Source organism: Poeciliopsis prolifica, unplaced genomic scaffold (genome assembly GCF_027474105.1).
Source record: "Poeciliopsis prolifica strain line A6 unplaced genomic scaffold, Auburn_PproV2 SCAFFOLD022, whole genome shotgun sequence".
Lineage (NCBI taxonomy): Eukaryota > Metazoa > Chordata > Actinopteri > Cyprinodontiformes > Poeciliidae > Poeciliopsis > Poeciliopsis prolifica.
The window spans coordinates 5,993,691-6,014,959 of NW_026562397.1; the positions used below are offsets into that span (position 1 = coordinate 5,993,691).

Here is a 21,269-nt window from a genome sequence, read left to right on the forward strand (position 1 = left end):
CATACTGGTACTAAACATTCCAAAAATAAAGACTGAAAAAAGAAAAAAATTTGACTGAAGTGACTCGTAAGTGTGCGCCTATTTCAGATCATGCTGATTGACCTCTTACTTAGAGCAGTTGTCATGAAATGCAGCCCCTTTTTAATAGTTGAAATAGAATTTATGTATATATTTATATTTTTTTAATAAAGGAAGTATAGAACTCACTACCTTGCTCCTGCTGGTATGTTGATTATGTTTGTCAATTTGGTGACCATTCAGTGGGCAGGAACTCCTGTTTTCTTAGTGGCAAAACCTTGCCTTTTGGCAAAGGTACTTGACTACATCAGGACAACACTATGAGGTAGGGTTTGAATCAAACAGGGAAAGCTAGATCTTCAAACCTTAATAATTTTCACAGGGTATATTGTAAGTGCATGTACATCACAAACCTTACTTTTGGTTATATGAGAAGCACATGGTTGAAAAAAAATGGTTCCATCTTTCATAATAAGCCTGTTGAGTTTGTGGGTTATACACACAGATAATTGTCGACATATCTGAACACCCAACCGAAGTTGAAATCCTTTTTATTTAACTTGGATTTAGCTTTTTTTTTTTCTTTCTTTCTTTCTTTTTTTCATTTTTTGGTTTCACTTTTTTTTTCCCACTTTTTTTGTACATGCAACATGCACTATAGAATTGAACAGCATGGGGGAAAGGATAAGTCCATGTATCCACAGATTGTAAGATCTAGTCAAGACTTTGCTGTGTTTATGACAATGCCCTTTGTATTATATTAAGACAGTCTTATGTATGATATATAAAAGAAGTTAATTGAATCGCTTTGTGTCATCATTGTTTTTCTTTCTGACAACATTAACACCGCTGCTGCATTAAATAAAAGCCGTACCGAAAAAAAACGCACAAATAGACGGTCCATGAAAATATTACAACATAACCAGGAACGGATGTCGATACGCCTTCAGTCAATATTTAACAATATCCTGCGCGGTTGATGATGCCGTGGCTCGTTGGTCTAGGGGTATGATTCTCGCTTCGGGTGCGAGAGGTCCCGGGTTCAAATCCCGGACGAGCCCTATGTATTTTTGCTCAAATCTGCGATTTTAAAGAAAGGTACATCTTTCACAAACTTTGAAGAGGTAATTGAATTTCTAGCACTTTAATAATGTGAATGGTGAAGAATAATACAGTTTATTGCGTATACTGGACACGCAGTCCTGTTACGGAGAGAAAGAGCGTGTTGTTTATACTTAACTTTATTGAACTTGAAATAACGAATGATAAGGGAAAACTAAAACTAAAAAAGGAGGGCTCGTCCGGGATTTGAACCCGGGACCTCTCGCACCCTAAGCGAGAATCATACCCCTAGACCAACGAGCCGTCGAAATGGCGCTCCCAGAGTGTGGTCTTCAAGAGCGGTCATGTGCATGTATGTACAGCCACAGACTATATTCACAATTTTATGTTGAAAAATACGAAAGAGGCCATTACTCCATGACCAAAGAACAAAGCCAAACGAACGTTAGACTTCCCACGTAAACGTCACCGCCATATTGTGACTGGCATTTTTCTTAAACACATAGAAAGTCGTCCAAGACAGTCAGTCTTCTTTAGGTTAAGCGTTGAGACTATGTCGTCTCTTTTCAATGGATTGGAACCACATGTCTCTGCAACAGGACATTTCCTGAAGCTAGAAAGATTTTTTTGTCCCCTGTTGTCCCCCATTAGCTCTCCCGTGAGTGTATCACATGGGTCCACTTGGGGGTCAATCATTTTTGCTCTGTGAAACCTCTCCCTCTGAAACACCAACAGAAAGTGAAATATATCTACAGATTCTCCCATCACATGTGGATAAAAATAAATGGTCTTCTTCTGACACTAAGCTTGCTCTGGGTTGAGATTTCTATTAGGTGAAACTTACTGACACAGGTGTGCACAGACTGCACTAATTAAGTATCATTAAAACAAGATTTAACAAAATAAGATATTATGTTTTTGGCACACTATGTGTTAAAACTATTTCTCAGCTGCTAGATGAAGGTAACTTTTGTGATTTTTATAGAGAAAACGTCATTTCAAAAGCATACTTCTTTTTGGACCCCAAGGAGAACACGCCACTCACAACATGGCGGATGACCAGATAACCCGTGTTTTATCTGCTGTTATCAGATGCCTGTGGGTGGCAGCAGAGTGCTGCAGGAAGTTAAGGTAATCACGTCAGATAGAATAAAGAAGAAAAAAAACAAATGCCTAGCTGAAATTCTATTGGTCTGTCTGATAATTCGATTGACCAATAGTTATACAAATGATTCTTCATTCGTCCAATTACATTCGTCGTGGGCGGGACATGCCGCTGCAAAATGAAGTCGCATGAGTCCAAACGTAACTGTCGTTTGTGTGGCGGTTTTCTGGATTGTTGATCTGTTCTTGAGATGTTTGCGAGACATTTCTTTGCCAAAGTCGGAGTCCAGCTTTGATTTGAGAATCCCACCGGTGGATTTGGCTTCTTGAAAGGATATCGAGCCTATCAGAGGACGTTAGCCAGCGAAGTTAGCCAAGCTAACCGGCCAGACTCAAACATGCCGAATTTTTGCGCGGCTCCAAACTGCACACGGAAGAGTACGCAGTCCGACTTGGCATTTTTTCGGTTTCCCCGAGACCCTGAGAGGTAAAGGAACACGAAACGCGTCGCACACAAAGACGACCTTAAAGGACTTCTAAAAGTCCCGCTAACTTTCCAGGAGTTGTTTGTTTTGTGTATGTTGAGCGCAAGTTGATGAAAATGAAGTCTTTACCTGCGACCACATCCTCTCAGAGGATTCAACTTTAGACAGTAAAATGCCTGTCTGTCTGATCACATAAGTAAAACATATTAAATGAAATCGCTTATTCAGTCCTTTGGTAGCTTTTATCCCTAATATTAATCATTTATGTTTTACTTAAACTTGAGTAAAACTATGTTGAAGTAGTCCCAATACTTTTTGGGTACTCTGGTTGTTGTTTTTTATGTCAAAATTCTGTACTTTTTTTTGCAAATTAAAATCCCCCAAGTTGCATTTAAACTGTAAATATGAAAGTTTAATGATGATATTGTTGCAGAGGTAAGCCATTAGATAGGAAATCTTCACAAACAGCAGACTTAGGGGGTGGATTGGATGGGCAAATGAATGGAGGGGGGATCAATTGAGTGCTGCAGAAGCAGACAAACAAATAAATGGAGTGGAAAATAGATCGATGAGTGGATTTTGAAAATGGGACAGGAAATACAACCATTTTTTTTCTTTCCACAAAAATATTTAGAATGTAGTTCTAGCAATCATAATAGTCTGAAAGATGAATATAAAAAATAAAAAAAAAACATATTCTAAACACTTTTACTTGGGAGAGTATGACTACATCGTCGAAACGTGAAGTAAAATGTCATGTTTTAGAAACCCGTTATTTGTCTCTGCTTCCAGATGCAGAATCTGGGTGGAGAATTGCCGCAGGGCGGATCTCGAAGCCAAAACAGCCGACCAGTTGAACAAGCACTACAGATTATGTGCCAAACACTTTGACCCTGCCATGGTGTGCAAAACTGTGAGTGTCGACGCCATCGGTGTTTCAGCACTTGCATGGCAAATCTGCGTCTGGTGTAATTCTGTGTTTACATAATCTGCTTTTCCTTTCAGAGCCCCTACAGGACGGTGTTAAAGGACACGGCCATCCCAACCATTTTTGATTTGACGAGCCATCTGAAAAACCCTTACACCAGGCACAGGAAGCAGATAAAAGAGCTTGTAAGGGAAAAATAAATCTGGTTTAATAATTCAGCTAACTTGACTACTTTTTGTGTGTGTGAGTTAATCCCAGTTTCTTAATTTTCCCTAGACTGATGAAGATATACAGAGGATTAAAGAGAGACGATGTAAGTATTAGGGGGACTGTTTATAGATACTTTAGTGTCAGTTTATTTATGCATGAGAAAATTGACTGGTGACTGGAATTGACTATTTTGACGGTTAATGGAATAAGTAAAATGGCACCTTCTGTTGATTTTTTTAAGCCTTGTTTATGTGATATTAGAAATACATCAAGTTGCTAATAAAAACATGTAATTAATTTTTAAATGGGGGGGAAAAAAGCATTTTTCTTCGCCTCAAATGCAACAACGTAGAATTTTTTTTATTGTGTGCTTGATTATTTGCAGCATAGGACGAAGCAGCTAAAGAGATTTTGCCAACAGTATGGCTAACATAGGATATGAAAGACAATTTCATATCAAATTAGAAGTTAAGTTTTTTTTAAAGGTACTTTAAGAAAGCAAAATATTTTGTGGCAACCAGAGATATTAATTTTGTTTGTCACTGACAAATGGTGCATCTCCATTGAATTATTTGTTGATCTAAAACAACCTGTGTTCCTTGTGTCTCTTTCCTCAGTGGCTTCTGCTGAGCAGACCATCAAAAAAGAGGATCTGTCAAACATGGTTGACAACGAGCCTCAACTCTCAGCCGATGAGAAAGATTACCGGGATTATTTAAGGTCTTTGTTTGAGATTCTGTTCATGCTGGCAAAACAAGCAATCCCTTTGACCGCCGGCAGAGTATCCGAAGAAGAACTCAAGTCCAACAACTTCCAGGCTCTCATAGATTACTGCATGAATGCCGGAGACGAGGCTCTGAGGAAGAGATTCGAGGTGACTGCGGTGAACAGCGAGTACCTCAGCGCCGCCCAGCTGAGTCAGCTCCTCGACGTTTGCGAGAACACGGTGAGGGAGGAGATGCTCATGGAGGTGAGAGAGAGTCGTTTCTACTCCCTGGTGACGGGCGACCTGGTCGAATTCGCCAACAGCAAACACTTGCCCGTGTTCCTCCGCTTCGTCAACCAGCAGAACGTCCTCAGAGAGGAGTTCGTGGACTTCCTCCCGTTCGTGGACGGAGACGAGGCGGCGCTGGTGGAAAGCCTGGAGGCTCTCCTGGTGGACCGCTGGGGACTCAGCATGGAGGACTGCCGCGGTCAGGCCCACAAGGCCACCGGGACCTCCACCACGAAGATGAAAGCCGTCGCCGTACTGCTCATGGAGAAGTACCCTCTCGCGCTGCACATGCCTTGCTCGCATATGGCGCTGAACATCCACCTCGCCAACAACCTGCCTTTCCCCAACGTGCAGATTGTCATGGAGAATCTGAGGAGGATTACATCCTTCTTTAAAACCCCACACACTCTAGATGAGCTGGAAAAGGCCATCTCCATTCAGTTCCAGAAGAACGAGGAGAAAGGAAATGCTCTGAAAAAGATGTGCTCCTCCGGATGGACGGAGCAACACAACATCTTTGACGTGCTGCTGGATATATTACCTTCACTCCTGCTGTGCATGGATAGCATTCGGGACAATGCCAACGGAAAGTTTTCCAGTTGCGTCTCTGCGGAGGCGTACTCCATCGGAGAAAGCATCGCGGACTTTGAGGTGGTTGTCACCGTCGTCATCTTGAAGAACGTTCTGACGTTCACCAGAGCCTTCGGGAGAAACCTTCAGGGGGAAACGCTCGACGTGTTCTCCGCCGCAAACAGCCTAACGGCGGTTCTGTACTCTCTCAATGAGGTCAACGATAACATCGACGTGTACCACGAGTTCTGGTACAGCGAGGCCGTCAGCTTGGCCGCCCTCATGCAGATCCCCGTGTCCGTCCCGAGGCTCTTCCTCCGGAAGCAGCGGGCGGCCGACCTCGGAGAGATCCAGGCCGAGACCTACTTCAAGGAGTACGTGACCGTACCCGTGATCCGCGGCATCATGCAGGAGGTGGAGGACATGTTCTGCGACAACAACCTCCGAGCTCTCAAATGCCTGTCGCTGGTTCCGGCCGTCATGGGCCACATGAAGTTCAACACCACGGAGGAGAACTTCGCCGAGGTCTACAGCGGCGACCTCCCGAACCCGGACACGCTTCCTGCCGAGCTCCACTGCTGGCGAATCAAATGGAAGCACAGAGGGAAAGAGGTGCGCTTGCCCACCACCATCCACGAGACCCTGCAGCTGCCGGACGTCAAGTTCTTTCCCAACGTGGACGCCTTCCTCAAGGTGCTGTCCACCATGCCGGTGCTCAAAGTGGAGAAAGGCACAGGCGATACCGCCACCGAGCGGCTGCAGGCGTACCTCGGCAGCGTGCCTGCGAAGCATTTAAACAAAAGTCTCGCGATGCTCCACATCAACACCCACGTCAAGCACGACCTGGACGTCATGGTGGACAAATACTGCCGGCTGTACCCCGAGGACGATCCTGAGGCTGAAGCCGAGGACGTTGGTGACGACGTTATTGTGACCAAAGTGATCTGAAGCTTTGGGTCAGATTCTCACTTGTTACCTTGGGTAAAATACCACAGTTTTAACTGCCAAAAAAAATAGTAGAATGTTATCTTATTGCTGCATCTGCAATAAATTACGTTACAAGAACAAAGATAAGAAAATTAGAATAAACTTGTGAGAATTAAGTAATGTTACAAAAATAAATTTGTACAATAATAAAATCAAAAGTAATACAAGAATAAAGTCGAATTGTGACTTTAGTCTCGTAAAATGATCATTTTCTTAATACTGTGACTGTATTATTGTACAAGTTTATTACGTAGCATAACTTAATGTGATACTAACACTTTACGCTCAATTCGATTATTCTCTTAATTCAACTTTTTTGTTCTCAAAGTAAATATTCTTGTCATATTGTAACTTTATTCTTGTAATTTCTGACTTTATTCTAATTTATTTAAAACATTGTTTTGTTTTTTAGTTCGGCCCAAATACTCCATTGTACTTTAAACGTTTTCAAACAAGCAATGAAATCTTTCTTGGAAATTGGTTAATAAACGGAGCAACGAAGCTTCAGCTCGTCAGCAGAACGACGGCGGTCTGCGTTACGGTTCGCTCTGAAATTCAAACGGATGCAAAGTGGATGTTTGTTCTTTTTTATAAAAATCAATTTATGTAGCTTAGAATTTTGACTTTTAACTAAAAAGGATAGGAAGCGTTTATTGTGTAAATATTCAGTGTTTCTCCAACAAACTTGAGTCTTGAACGTGACGATGTCGTTATAAAATGAATCAAATCTTTGGTGGTTTTTTTTTTTTCCATCTTTTTATTATTATTAGCCTTTTGATATTTGTGACTTTTGTAATTGATCTGATGACTTCTGTGGGTTTGTTTTTTTTTAATCAAATGAAATGATGCAGGCAGATCACTTGGTTCTCTAGAGAAAGGCTCTTCAATGTCATTCTAGTCTTTCATACACGTTGGAAGTTCGTCTATACTATGTTCATTTATTGTGTTATGCCTAAACAAAATGTGACACTCGGGTGTTTTGTTTTTTTTCTACTCGTGCTTTGAACACGATTTTGTTTTTGCATATTTTTTGTGGAAAATGTTCAATTTGTTGCAATTAAATGCCTTGTAAATAACATAAAATCTGTTCCCTTTTTATTTTTTCCATGTTTAGGTCATTAGTTCATGCTTTTGGTCCTGCAGAAATCTTAAAGTTGTACATTAAAATAATCTATTCAAGCAGGTTTGTTCAAGTGAGCAGTTATGTCAGCATTAAACATCACGTCCTGACCAGCTCTAATATATAGCTCACAAACATAAACCAGTGTAGTTCAATTCACAAAGTTGTTAATGCAATTTAGACAAAAAAGAGCAATATTTTCAACAGAAATGCTGACGAGCGACTGCAAGCAGAGGTCATACTGTCAGTCCTTCAGGGGCTTAACTGTTTAAGTCTCAGCATCAAAGTTGCTGAGTCACACAAACAGACAAAAGTAATTACACTATTACAAATGACCTTAAATGTTTCTCCGTATATTACAGAGCTGGATTGTTGTTCAATTTAAATAAAAAGAAAAAATCAAACCAAAAAAATGTTTTCGACTTTGATTTGTGTTTTTTTTTCTGTTCATTTTGATGATTCTGGATGTCAATTTTTACCTGAATAAATAAATAAATTACAAATTAAATATATTTCATTCTGAGAAAAGTTTCTCTGTATGCATACATGCTCTCAATACTTAAACTCCGTGAATTTCTGATAAAAAAAAAAACTTTCCAGGTTTCTGAATTTTAAAAGAATATATTTTCAAAAACACAAAGTCTCAAGAATTTCAATGACCTGTGGAAAGATTTTCTGTTTTGTAACCGTATGGTTGAAGGCTGCACATTAAATCCACTTTGTTTCACTGATTCTTTTCTGACACAACTCCAAGCTTTTGATGTTTTTTTTTCTTTTTATTGATAATATATTAGGCGGAAGCTATTGAAATCTGGACAGTCCTTGAATTTCATGTCAACCGAGGTGTGACAACCATAAATATCCTTTTCACTTTTTTTTTACCTTTTCATTTGTTACTTCATTTACTGCCATGCGCCTGTGTCTGCGTCTGGACGCGTTAATTAATGCTCTTTGGTTATTTTCCTTTCTGAACGTGGCAACATGGCAGCAGCAGCAGCAGCAGGGTTAACTGGATCTCCTCCCTCTCCGCGCCGGACGGACGCAGACGGAGTTTCAGGTGATGTTTCTCCGTACGGCCCACGCGGGGCATCGCACAAATGTGGGGTGGGGTCGCTTTGATGCGCAACCAGGCGGCGATGCTCACTCCACGGTTCGCCCCAAAGTCCTAAACTTCACCGAGACCGAGGCGCCCTGCAGAGGGAGGCGAGCTGTTCGAGGGGATCTGCGGATTTGGAGACTTTTGCATCTTTTTCTTTTCATGTGTTTTATTATTTACCCCCCTCCTCCTCTTGTCCACGGATAGAGCCTTTTCCTCGCCTTGCCCATCCTCTCCACTCAGCTTCCTCTTCGGGTTGAGCGCTATGGCCTGGCCGTGCATCACGCGCGCGTGCTGCATCAACCGCTTTTGGACCGAGCTGGACAAGGCGGACATCGCGGTGCCTCTGGTTTTCACCAAATACTCGGATGTGGCCGACGTGCAGCACCTGCCCCACCACCCGCAGCCCCGGCAGAAGAAGGCCGCGGCCATCGCCATAGAAACCCAGCCGCATCCGGAGGAGCGAGAGGCCGCCAAGGCGCCGCCCGCGGCGGGGGGCGCCGCAGCGGCCAAAGACGACGCGTCCGCTGCGTCCGTCATGCGCCAAGACTTCAAGGCGTGGAGAGTGCGCCCCGAGCCCAGCTGCAAGCCCCGGAACGAGTACCAGCGGCCGCCGGCGCCGTTCAACAACGAGACTCAGTACCAGAAGGACTACAAGCCCTGGCCCATACCGAGGAAGCACGACCACCCCTGGATCCCCAAGCCCAGTCCCACCGCCGGCTCCAAGCTGGAGCACGCGGCGGCCGCTGGCGAGAGCGAGAGCGGCGTGGAGAAGAGCGAAATCGAGGAGAAGATTCAAGAGAAGGAGTCAAAGGAGGCGGCGAGGAGGGAGAAGTCCGCGGAGAGGAAAGCGGCAGAGAAGACGGAGGGACCCGCAGAGGGGAGCGCAGAGCAGCGGAGAGGCAGAGCGGCAGCGGACGCTCTCAACAGACAGATAAAGGAGGTCATGTCGACTTCTAGCAGCTACAGGTAAGAGGGTGAAGCCAGGACAAAGCTGCAGCTTTTATCCTGCAACCCTTTCACGCATGATAGGATATATATATTTATTTATATGTACTGCATTATTTGTGGGCATGAAACATGTTCCACTTGACGTACATATATTCTATATGTGGGGGGAAATCAAAGCATCTGAAGGAACCATGCAGAATTTACTTTGGGCCCACCTCCAGCCATGCCCACCCAGCTTGATGGAACAATCAATGCGTCGACAATAAATCAAGCGACAGAATGGGTTTTGCCTAATCAACACAGCAGTGACTTCACAAATTTGATCGAATGCATACAAGTATATTCTAAAAACAGGTTTTTGCAAAGTGATCCTGGAGCGTTCAGAAGACAACAGGAAGCAAACAAAGAGTTAAAATCACCGCATGGGATCGTTGAAGTAAAAATTGAATTAGAAGAGTTTTTGTCATTAGGATGTCATTTCCTTTGTTTAGACGTTGATGTGTGCGATACTTCATATTGTGGCATCGATTCCATAGCAATTAAATACAAGGCGACCACGATACTGAGCCTGATACTTTTTATTCAAGTTCATACAACCTCAAGCTTTTTACCATTTTTTTCTGTTTGTGTGTGTGTGTGTGTGTGTGTGTGTGTGTGTGTGTGTGTGTGTGTGTGTGTGTGTGTGTGTGTGTGTGTGGTTTTTCCTTTTAAATGTTCAGAGACTAAATTTGGAAGGAGGAAAATCCTTTCACAGCATATTAACATAATAAAGAGAAATAACAGAGGAACAAAACATATTTGTGTGGATCTAAAAAAATTATCATTTGAAAAACAAAATCTTACTCAACTAGAGTTGAGATTGAAAGTACAATTTCAAGAGGGAATTTGAAACTATCTCACCAGGAGAGTATCAATCTGATGCTAATATCAACTTAGCATTGATATGCTATGCTAAAGTAAATCATTTGTGTTTTGGAAGCTGCCAACCTGTGGCGGTCGCCATCAACTGCTGAAAAAAGCGATTACTTGCTGATTTATTGACACAAAAAAATGTAAAGGCGTGCCGGAAATGAAGCAGGAGAAATAATAAAATTTGCATTGAAGTATGACTGGTATAATGTCTAATAATATTTTCCTTATTATATGTGCAACTGGTTTGTTTGTAGACCTGTACTTTGTGAATTCAAGTACTTCTGACCTAACCAGCCACAAACTGTACTTAAACCTGTGTGGCATGTTTTTGATTGTAAACTATAAACTATAATTAAAATAAGCTCAGTATCAGAAAAAACCCCAAAACATTTAGCTTCAATGGCTCTGCTTTCTGTGCATCATTTTGGACATGTTCTACAGCTCCTGTCACTGCCTTGCTAACTATAGCTGATCCCCAGTACTTGAATTAAAAAACAGCCGGTCTCGACAGGTGATATTGGCTTTATTTCTCCTTTGATGATTTTGCTGGATCATCGTCAGGTCACTTGACTTCAAACCTCCTTCATCATCACCATCACCATCACCACCAGCATCACCGTGAAAACTAAACAAATACAAATATTAAAATACAAACACAAATCAACAATACAACAACAAACAAAAACGTACCTCGCTGCCTTTACTGGGGAACGCCATTTCTTAGTCCAACGTTTGACAGTTCATTTGGTTCACTGCAATTCCCCAGTTTTATAGGCCCTGCCCTCTTTCTCTACGGCAGCCCGTGAGGTACGTATTAAACAAAAAAATGCCAAAACATTACAAAATACCATTAAACCAAATAAATCACCAACAATGCAAACCAAAACAGACAAACATACATAAACAATCTGCAACAGTCTTATATTAGAAATTCATTTAAATAATTTAATTTAAATAAACTACAAATAATTTAGACATTTCATTTTACAATCCGTTACACTAACTATTTTGCTAAAATATTGACTCTGTTTTCCTTCAGGACTTTTCTGGAAACTAAATGAAACTCACACAATTAAGCAATTCTGCTAATGATATCCTGGGTCAGACTGGCGACCTGTCCAGCGTGACCCCGCCTCTAGCCCCAAGTGTTCACTGGAGATAGGCACCAGCACCTCCCGACCCCACTAGGGACAAGGATGTTAGAAAATGGACGGATGAATGCTAATAATATGTCTTTGGGGACAAAACCACACAACTTATGGTCTAAAAGCAAAATGGCTGTGATATTATCTCCTGTGGAAGTGTTTTCAAGAATAGTTCAACTCCATTATTGGTGAAAATGTCATAAAATAACAATAATAATACAAAAAAATCAGAATGTTTGTAATTTTTAAAATACTTGTTAGTGATTTTATTTTTGCTGACAGTATTTTTTTCTTAACCTGTGAGGATGCCCTACAGAAGGATGTTGCAATACATGTTTTGTGATCTTACTCTAGCTTGCCAGTAGGGGGCAGTGTATGGCACACCACACAAGACTGACTCAGAAGAAAACGGCTTTAGCGTAGCTTTCCAATGTGGCGAACAGTGAGGTCAAACAGAAGATTTTCTTGAACTTTAACCCTGAAGATAGAGCCTGATGCCTCACTGCTTGTGTTGAGGATCTTTTATTTTTTTTTAAATAAAAAGATATTTGCTCGGAGGTCATGAAAAGATATTTGGTGTTTCATCGTCTCCCATTTCAGTCTAACCAGAAAGCAAGTGATACTGCAACAGATAAGGGTTTCATCATCGATTCCACCGCCGCCTTCCCGGGATTACTGCCTAATCAATGCTCTTGACCCTGAGAGAATGGGGTCAGTAAAAGGGTCTGAAGGCAACCGAGTGTGTGTGGACGTTTTCTATAGAAAAGCACCCATCAGTCTTTTGGCCAACATCAATTTCCAGTTTCCTTTAAAGTTCGATTTTAACTGAGCCAGATCGATTCTCTTTCAAAGGACTACAAGGCGCACAACCTGATCGGTGTTGGCATCATTAAATGTAACAAAGTTTGACTACAAAAGAGAAAAGAAAAAAAAAAGACGTTTAAAAATGTTTTAATTATACAATCTGTTGTTTACCAAATGAAAAAGTAGGATTTTTCAGCTTTAATGCATCACATGAGCAGGAAAAATACAATATGATTCTAGTGGACTGTCGAATCATCAATCAGAACCTGCCAAAGGAAATCAATGCTACTGATTAGTTTGACAGAAAAGCAAGTCGAGCCAAACAAAAGTATATAAAAAAAAGCCGTCATCTAATGACGCCTAACTCACTTTCGTGAGGAAAACATTTTGAAGTTCTACAGTTTTGCCTCAGCAATCACTGATCCCAAGTTACTCGACTTGTCAAAGTGTTTGGGGAATGCAGTGTAGACCTGTGTCCTAACTGTCCACGGGTCTACACTTGTGCATTTTCCATCCAGTTAACCCAGAGAAATTAGATTACGCAGATTTTAAAGTAGAACTCGAAAAATCAAGTTCTGACTTTAGTCCAAAGGGGCCGTTTCTAAGCACAAATGAAAACCCAGTCATTAAGGGAAAAGCAGGCAGAGATAAACAGAAAAAAACTAATAACAGGTCATTTCTATTTGCAAATGGACAACAATTAGCATTGAGTTGCAGCTAAACATTAGTTAAATGTTTAGTATCTCATAAATTTGCTCCACGATGAGGAGGCACTTTGTACCAATTCATGACGGAGTTCTTTTCGTCGATTGGTTCGTTTCTCACGTCCCATCTGCTCCGTTTTGAGCAGATGGGACGTGTAAAAGTTGACTTTGCCGTTTTTCTCAGGACCGAGTTTAAGGCGTACAAGGATGTAAAACCAGTGAAGCCGATCAAAGCTCCCTCCCAGTATAAACCACCCGGAGAGGAGACCAGCCTGGAAACCAGCTATAGTGCCACATACAAGGGGGAGCAGGTGAAGGCCCAGGCGACTGACAACAAGCTGCTGGAGCGCCGGAGGATACGCAGCCTGTACAGCGAGCCGGGCAAGGAGCCAGCCAAGGTGAGACACCCCCAAACCTGCAAAATCGAACCACCAGTCCTCCTAGTAGCCAGACTTACTCACATTAAAGTCTTTTCCTGTGGCTGCAAAAGAAAATATGTTCATGCTTTGACCTAATGACGGGTCGACGATCAAATTCACCAAACAACGAACCTAAAAATGTGGCTTTGTAGCAATTCATAAACTCTTAACCATACAACAGTTGTTGCTTTTCAAGGCTTCAGAGTAGCTAAAACAAAAGGTGAAATAGTAAATTGAACAATGACAATTCAGTTTAACTGCAAAAGCACAAACCATGTTTTGGATTACAATCCCACTGCTTTCCATATGTATCTCCACCTTTGGTAAAAATATGAAAAATGTCCTGAAACTGGATGAATATTTTACAACATTTTCAAAATATCACATTGGATAGTTTAAAAAAAAATCTGCCCTTGAAATCTGACTGCCTCCTCCTACTAGAACCACTTTATTCGTAGCACAGATAGATTATCTTTCAGACTAAAGGACACAATTTCCGCCAATTGTGGCGGAAATTGTGTCGTAAAATAACACTTCAGGAAATTTAGATCCAATTAAAATGTTTGTGCTCCACTCTCCTAGTGTCCATAGCCCCGACTGGCCTCTCCAAGAAAAAAAAGTTTGCGACACTCCCCTGTTGACAATCCCGTAAAGATAAATGTAACTGCAGTATACTTCATTAGTTGAATTTGATTAGTGTTAATTTATTGCCCTCGACTTCCTCTTTCCAAATGGTACGAGTTCGAAACGACACAGAGGGCTATTTCTCTCAGCAACTCTTCAAAACGGTCAAGACCAGAGAACACTCTCTCGCCGGTCAAATCTTTCTAAGTCAGAAATTGTCTATGAGAAAAATTATATTATTTACAGTCAGAGCGCAGACACTTGGAACCTTGTTTGGATTCATTAAATTGTGAACTATTTGAAAATCCCTGGAAATGTTTCATATATGTTTTTTGGCTTGTGCCAGTGAATATTTTCCTCATGTTCCAAACCTACATCCTGTAAGGTCAACTTCAAAATGGACTACATGTAAAAAGCTTATAATGTGAGATTGTTCTAAATAAATGTACTCAAAATCAAGAGTATTAAACTAAGTATTAAATAAAGTGTAATATATGGATTGTGTCATTTTAAGATAAGTGGAATGGTGTTGTATGAGTTTTTGTCCCTATATCACACTCACTGATGTGCAATGCAGTGCAAAAGTCTTGAGTTCTCCCTCATTTCTTTACATCTCATGTCAAAGGAATTAGATTACAGCTGATAAGGAAAAATGAGAGAAAACAACAGCCAAATGAAATCAAAAGACCTTCAGAAACACACACACACACACACACACACACACACACACACACACACACACACACACACACACACACACACACACACACACACACACACATGCAGACGGTGACTGATACCACTTTAAAATATGCACACACACACACACACACAAAAAAAAACGCTCTTTGAATCAACTGACCAAAAAAGAGGGGTCGATTCAAAACTCTTGCACAGCACGCATAAAACTGGTTTCATCCTGTGTGTATCGCTGGTTTGTTCACGTGGCCGCTCCCTCTCTCGTTCTCCTAGGGCCTCTCAGAGACGGAGAGCAGCTCTGCTCTCCACCTGCTGTAGTCAGGTGTGTTCTCTGTTTCTTCCAGACAAGCATGGAGACTGACCCCCGGGTTGATCAGACGAATGCAGACATGCATTCTGCTCACGCACATTCTCATGCCCTGAATGCATCCCGGCCTTAGCGCGCCTCAGACACACTAAACCACCAGTCCGCCGGAGAACTCTCAGACATGTGCTCACTCTGCGCCCACCTCTGAGGCTGCCACGCCCAGCCCGACTCTGTAGACCCGATGGGACGTGAAACATTTGTTGAAGGAGAGTTAGCATAAATGACTTGCAGAAAAGTGAGCCCTACAACACTTTCAGTGAGCAACAGATAAGAATAAGAGCAAGAGGGTTTCAGTGCTGTCAATCACTCACATGTAAGCGCTGCTCATGATTGAACAAGACCCTCGCTGTGCTCTGTGCCAATCAGAGCCAGATTCTCCTCCTGGCTCTGATTGGTTGTTTCTCACTTAGCTGCAGATAGCAGTAGGACTACATTTGTCTTATACTATGTGTGACAGATTTAAGTTATGAAATGAAATGGTGACAGTTAAGACAAATTTTTTTTGCCAGTTACCTACTGCAGCATTAAGCAAGCATATAAAATCCCTGCTGAATTTATCATTTTTTTCTTATTTCCCATTGTAGACATTACAACAGGAATAGATTATTGCTGTTGAGCTTTTAATAGAGAAACCTATCTTTAATCTGCAGTCGGCTGATTAGCAGCTTTGTTGCCTGTACTTTGCACTTTGCCTCATGTTTATTCACAAAAATACAAAACGTCATTATTACCACCAGACGCAGCCAGAAGACATCTGTCATCATTTAGACTGTTAAGTTTACTTTGTCAAACAAAAGTTGAGCATGTTTTGCAACTTTTTTTGCTTTATATGTGATCATTTGTAGAAGCTGGAAGGTCTTCCACTGGGCTGTGTTTTTTGTCTTTACTAAGGAGCAGAGCTACGCTAAGTGGCTCGCTTTCGGCAGCGCTCTGCTCTCACCATTTCAAAGTCTGTATTTGAACCAACAACCTACAACTGCAAGCTTGCTTGTTAGGTCTCTACATGGTGCCACCGCTAACAGTGTCTGAACTGAAGTATTTCATCCTTAAAGCCATAAGACTAACATTAAATTTCTGATGTGTTGTTCAATTAAAAACTGTTTTTTTTTTTGTTTTGTTTTTTGAGACTGCATGAACCACCATTATGTAGGAAGAAAGGCACAAATACTTTGGTGCTTTTTCCTTTCTAACGGCACTAACCCCTTTTATATCTACCACCTATGCCATAAGGAGGCATTATTTTAAGAGGAAGGGTAAAAAACAAAGGTATGTATGTTTGCATGCAAAAATGGGATTTTTACTCTTATAATAGTAATGTTTTAGGCACATTTTGAACAATGTGCTCAGTGTTTTTTTTGTTGTTTTTTTTACATTTATGAAGAATAAAATGTCTTTTTTTTCCCCCCCAAAAATAATGTTTAAATGTAAAGCTAAAGCCAGCAGCTGAATATCTCGCTGTACTCAAAATTTCACTTAGTAAGAAAAATATCTGAAAAGTTTTCAACCAAAAGGGCTCAGACTAGGAGCTAACAGTTTCTTTTGCTATTATTTAATAAGTAAAATATGTTTTGTTTCTGTTTAAGTAAAATTAAATCAACAATCTACATTTTAAAATAAGACTAGATATCAATATTTCAACACTTTTTAAAAAGATAAAGAACAAAATATCTTAAATATCATAAGGTGATAAAAACCTTACAGTGATTTGTTTTTTGCAGTATGTTAATCTCATGTTGAAAAATTTGGAAAAAAGTACAACTTTAGTTTGAGTACATTTATTCCATGAGGGAACAAATATAATATGAAACCAAGTCATAAAAAAATGGTCCAGTTCTTTCATCGGCCAATATTCTGTGGCAACAGCACAGGAAACAGCACAAACTTCAAAGTACTGAGAGGATCCATTGTTCATTTTTAACCGTCATATTAAGCTAAGATAAACAGCAGCTGGCTCTGGCTTCGGTTTAAAACCCAGACATTGTCCGCTTCGTTCAGACAGCAGGCAAATTCAACCCAAATCTGATCTATTATTTTGCAAATATCCGACTGAAACGCCCAACTAAGATCTTTTCCCACCCTTAAAAAAATCTAATTTGTGCCACTTCTATAGTCTATAGTTCCTAAACTATAGACTGAACGGCCATGTTGTATTTTATATGGTTTTTATGTCATTGACGTGAGGGATGCTTCATGATTCGGCGCCAGACGCGGTAAATCCAGACGTGAACAATGGCTGACACTTAAAATTGTGAAATTATGTATCATCACAAGGCAATCCCACCACTACATCGACTACGCATTAAACAAATTTCTCTAGAGAAGTCGGGCCTCCTTTCAATTGCGATCCTTCATCTTGTTATAATCTTGTGACAATATTTCCAGCTGCCATAGCAAAGCAACTTCAAAATTGATCAACAGACCCATCATTTTCATAAATAGAGTCTATAATTGTTTTTTTTTTTTTTTTTTTGCGCGTTTGGGGTAGTAAACTCTTTACACAGAAAGTCTGATTGTGGACACACGACTCGATAATATGAAATGACCACAAAAAAATTGGAATTGAGGATCAAGGCCTGCCGTGTGAACGTAGCCATCTTTTTTTTCTTTGTTTTCAGACTAAAGGTCAGTACTGTGAGCTTTCTCTTCTTCTTCTTCTTTTTTTTTTAAACCCATCTTCTCTTTTCCAGGTGGACAAACCAACGTCTCGCACCAAACCAAAAAAGGCGCCGACAACAACGACCGGGAAGATGATGAAAAAAGCTAAGGAGAAGCAGGTTCCTGGTTCCCACCTGGCCAAGAAGAAACCGTCTGCGAACACAGCCGAAGCCACGCCAGAGGGAACGGTGACGAAGAAGAGCAAAGAGATCAGCAACAGACTGGCCGAGGCCAAACATTAGACAGGGGTCAACTTGTACGCTTTTTAGGTGTGTGACGACATCGCAGAGAAAGTCATTTTCTTCCTCTTCCGTTCATTTCCTCACCTGTTGGTTCACACGTAGGATCACGTTTGAATGACGTTGAGCTTTTAGGATAATGCAAATAATTTCACTGTAAACCGTATGTGAACGTGTGAATGTTTGTGACTCCTTTGTATTCCGGCGCACGGAACCGCTTTTCTATTATTGCGCACATGATTTGCACATATGAGTTCCACTTGACATTAAACTAAAAAAAATTAGAGTGCTTGTAAAGTGTTGTGACAAAAGCCCAGAGCGAGCCCTCGTTACGTTTCCATTTTGCCTTAAAACAGTCCTGACTTTTGCGTAGGTTTCAAGCCATATTTCTCCAGACTTTTCAAGGATCTCCTTGTTGGACCTCACCTTTTAAAGTAGTCCTTTTCTTGGGTGCCACTTTTTTTTCAAATTAAATTCTCAGTCCTTTTTTTTTAACTTGCAAATGCTGTAGTTTAATTTTCAAAATGCAAAAAAAGAAAAGAAAAATCCCAGATTTTGCTGGAATAAGGTTAAGTTCCAGTGAACTTAGCTAAAAAAAGAGAAACAAAATGATTTGCCTCGGTTATTTTTGTTCCACTGGCTGGTACTCGTTAACACAATACAGGTTAATTGCCTAACTTAGGAAACTCTTTTATGCTCACATGATCTTTTTGAAAACAAACAGTGACGTATAGTGCGCATCATAAAAAAATAAATGAAAAAGTAGTCACTGATGCAAAAGGTGGATACAAAGTCTGGAGAACGTTTGCTCAAACCTGCTTTAAAGAACTCAAGAAAGTTTTGTGCAATGCTAACAAAATCTAAAGCTGCTGTCGTACTGTTTCTTATCCTGTCATGTATTTTTGCAAGTTACCTTTAACCTATTTTTTATTATATTTTTTTTTTACCATGATTGACTGACCATCTTGGGTTGAAAGTCCGACGCTCGTTACTCGCCAAATGAGTGACTCTAAGTAGCCTAATAATTCGAAGCCCAATTAATCAAAAACAGATCCACCTCCAGGCATGTGAAAACCAGTTCATCTTCGTTGGCGCAGAGAGAGCGTCTGCATGTCATAGCCTGAGATGAAAAATAATTTAGATAACAACGTATTGGATCATTTTGATGCTTTCAAAAATTATGAGACAGACTCTTTGTTGGAGACGTGTGCTACAGTATCAGATGCACAGAAAGGTAAACATTATTTACTCAAATATATTCATATATCCTTACAACAATGTGGCGAGGGTATAATGAAATGAGGGGTGTTCTGAAGACTTTTACACAGCACTGACATATGTCTAAGAGGGCTTTCTTCTCTCTGAATGGATGATTACTTAGCTAAGTACTGACATAATTGTATTTAAAAAAAATCTATGTAAAAGAGATTCTTTTTTCATGTCAGTGTTTTTCTTTTCTTTTTCTTTTTTTTTTTGCGACAAGCTCTGTTTTTTTCTGGTTTCCTACTTACAGTGCCTCTGCTGTTTGGTCCTGGTTTTTATTTTATTGTTCCGGGTGATATCTGGCATAATCCGGTTGGTTGTTGGGAAATTCAATTAACCGTAGTAATGTAATTGCTACAGTTTGCATGCAAGACCTTTCTTTTGGTTGAGAGGCAGACTGTACGCGCGGTCACAGTTGCACTCTCGCTTGTAAATGGAGCCTTTAAAGATAAATGTATAGGTGAGATACCTTTTTCAAGTATAATGCATGAGTAGAAATAGATTCTGTTCACAACAAGACATACATTTAACTAGTAATCTCTTTGATTAGTGGCTGGTACTGCTGTAAAAATAACCACACTGGCATTTATGGTTTCACTCTGAAAAATGTTTCTTTTGATCTAAATGCAAACAGGTTCCTTTGATTGGTTTCTGGAAAAACTCTATATTTTATGGCGTTGGCCGCCACACACTCCTCTAAGTTGTGATCATATAGTTGAGCTCATTTAGGAAAAATAAAAACAATCGCTATCTTAGTGAACGGGCTGATCTCTCCAGGTGCTTAAGGGCAAGGAATGGGCCAGGACTTCAAGCTCAGCTCTTTGAAATGCTGCTGAAAGTTTCTGCTTCTCTGTGTGAGCTTGTGTGTGTGATTCGGAAAGCTTGTTTCTGTGTCTGATCTCCTTCAAGCCTGCCGCCCGCTAAGATCACAAGATCCACCAGAAGTGCTGCTCTGCACTCTTAACACCTTGGTGCTATCTCTCTCATCCTTCACGCCGTGGGGTCTGGACCGCTGCAGCTCCGGACCAGATGGCAGTGACGATGTCATACAGGCTGCAGATGTGTTGTGATTCTTATTTTCCTTTCTTTCTTTTTTTGTGCTTGTAAACTCAGCTTGCTCTGAATGAATTGAATTAAAATAATGGTGCAGACTCCAGTTTTGTGACTTGTTGAATTATTTCTTGTCCCGCAAAGAAAAATTCAGACATGGATTACGGAAGACCAAAAAAATAAAGCGTGGTCACATTATTGTTTTCATTTATACATACAAATACATTTATATAATAAAAATGCTTGGAATCTGTATTAAAATATACTTTATTTTAATCAGGTAAAGAACGTTTTTGTTGTTTTGTTAGATTTGGGTGAATATTTTAGAAAACCCCATTTCAAGCATGACATTTCTTTGGCTTCTATTTATTGCATTTTCAATTTTTACTTTAACAATGGTAAGAAAACATGTCAATATATTTTAGCAATTCAGCATTTTTGTCAGTTTCTAGAAAGAAAAAAAAAAAAAAGACTAAACGTGTCGTAAGCCGAGCTCCATCACTACAGGCTGAAGCAGAGTCACTTGTTTGAGAAACAAAAGGAAAAGACCTGAAACAGAACCTTAAGGAGATCATATTCTTCCTCCCTTTGCATGCTGGCAGTCACTTTTTAGTGATCAAGCCATCCAGACTAAAAAAAAAAAAAATCTATTAATAATTCAGCACTTACGGGCCTTGTTTTGCAGAGCACCATGAAATATTAAATATGAGGTGAGTGATGGCTCTCGACTGCTTGGTTAGGGTTTCATCTTATTCCTTGTTCAGCTGCAGTTTGACGGTGTTCAGGATGAAAGATGTGAAGGAAACCAACCCGTGTGACCTGTGAATGAGGAAACAGCATCCGGATGTCCGGTCAGTCAAAGG

At 40.6% G+C, this 21,269-nt stretch overlaps 2 protein-coding genes and 2 non-coding genes across 5 annotated transcripts; 3 read left to right on the forward strand and 1 right to left on the reverse strand.

Moving 5' to 3' along the window:
- The first annotated feature begins 1,007 nt into the window (after positions 1-1,007).
- Positions 1,008-1,079, forward strand: trnap-cgg (transfer RNA proline (anticodon CGG)). The gene has a single exon. It is a non-coding gene; the product is annotated as a tRNA-Pro (tRNA).
- A 232-nt stretch (positions 1,080-1,311) lies between these two features.
- trnap-agg (transfer RNA proline (anticodon AGG)) lies at positions 1,312-1,383 on the reverse strand. The gene has a single exon. It is a non-coding gene; the product is annotated as a tRNA-Pro (tRNA).
- A 968-nt stretch (positions 1,384-2,351) lies between these two features.
- Positions 2,352-7,441, forward strand: thap12b (THAP domain containing 12b). Its single transcript, XM_055045734.1, has 5 exons — positions 2,352-2,671; positions 3,462-3,582; positions 3,675-3,782; positions 3,874-3,910; positions 4,425-7,441. The coding sequence occupies exons 1-5, from the start codon at positions 2,583-2,585 to the stop codon at positions 6,317-6,319; spliced, it is 2,250 nt and encodes a 749-aa protein (XP_054901709.1). The 5' UTR covers positions 2,352-2,582; the 3' UTR covers positions 6,320-7,441.
- A 651-nt stretch (positions 7,442-8,092) lies between these two features.
- On the forward strand, positions 8,093-20,512 carry map6b (microtubule-associated protein 6b). 2 transcript variants are annotated; one of them, XM_055045321.1, is made up of 4 exons: positions 8,093-9,543; positions 13,275-13,488; positions 15,106-15,154; positions 17,887-17,980. In XM_055045321.1, the coding sequence occupies exons 1-3, from the start codon at positions 8,840-8,842 to the stop codon at positions 15,148-15,150; spliced, it is 963 nt and encodes a 320-aa protein (XP_054901296.1). In that variant the 5' UTR covers positions 8,093-8,839; the 3' UTR covers positions 15,151-15,154; positions 17,887-17,980. The 2 variants fall into 2 exon arrangements, with proteins under 2 accessions (XP_054901296.1, XP_054901294.1); XM_055045319.1 differs by lacking the exon at positions 15,106-15,154 and having other exon boundaries at positions 17,887-20,512.
- Positions 20,513-21,269: the final 757 nt, after the last annotated feature.

Excerpts from the sequence above, each read along its gene's own strand:
- thap12b (XM_055045734.1), top strand. The coding sequence starts at position 2,583 with ATGCCGAATTTTTGCGCGGCTCCAAACTGCACACGGAAGAGTACGCAG. Across the intron at positions 2,672-3,461 it reads TTTCCCCGAGACCCTGAGAG|ATGCAGAATCTGGGTGGAGA; the intron begins GTAAAGGAACAC and ends CTCTGCTTCCAG. Across the intron at positions 3,911-4,424 it reads GAGGATTAAAGAGAGACGAT|TGGCTTCTGCTGAGCAGACC; the intron begins GTAAGTATTAGG and ends CTCTTTCCTCAG.
- map6b (XM_055045319.1), top strand. The coding sequence starts at position 8,840 with ATGGCCTGGCCGTGCATCACGCGCGCGTGCTGCATCAACCGCTTTTGG. Across the intron at positions 9,544-13,274 it reads TCGACTTCTAGCAGCTACAG|GACCGAGTTTAAGGCGTACA; the intron begins GTAAGAGGGTGA and ends CGTTTTTCTCAG. Across the intron at positions 13,489-17,886 it reads CGGGCAAGGAGCCAGCCAAG|GTGGACAAACCAACGTCTCG; the intron begins GTGAGACACCCC and ends TCTCTTTTCCAG.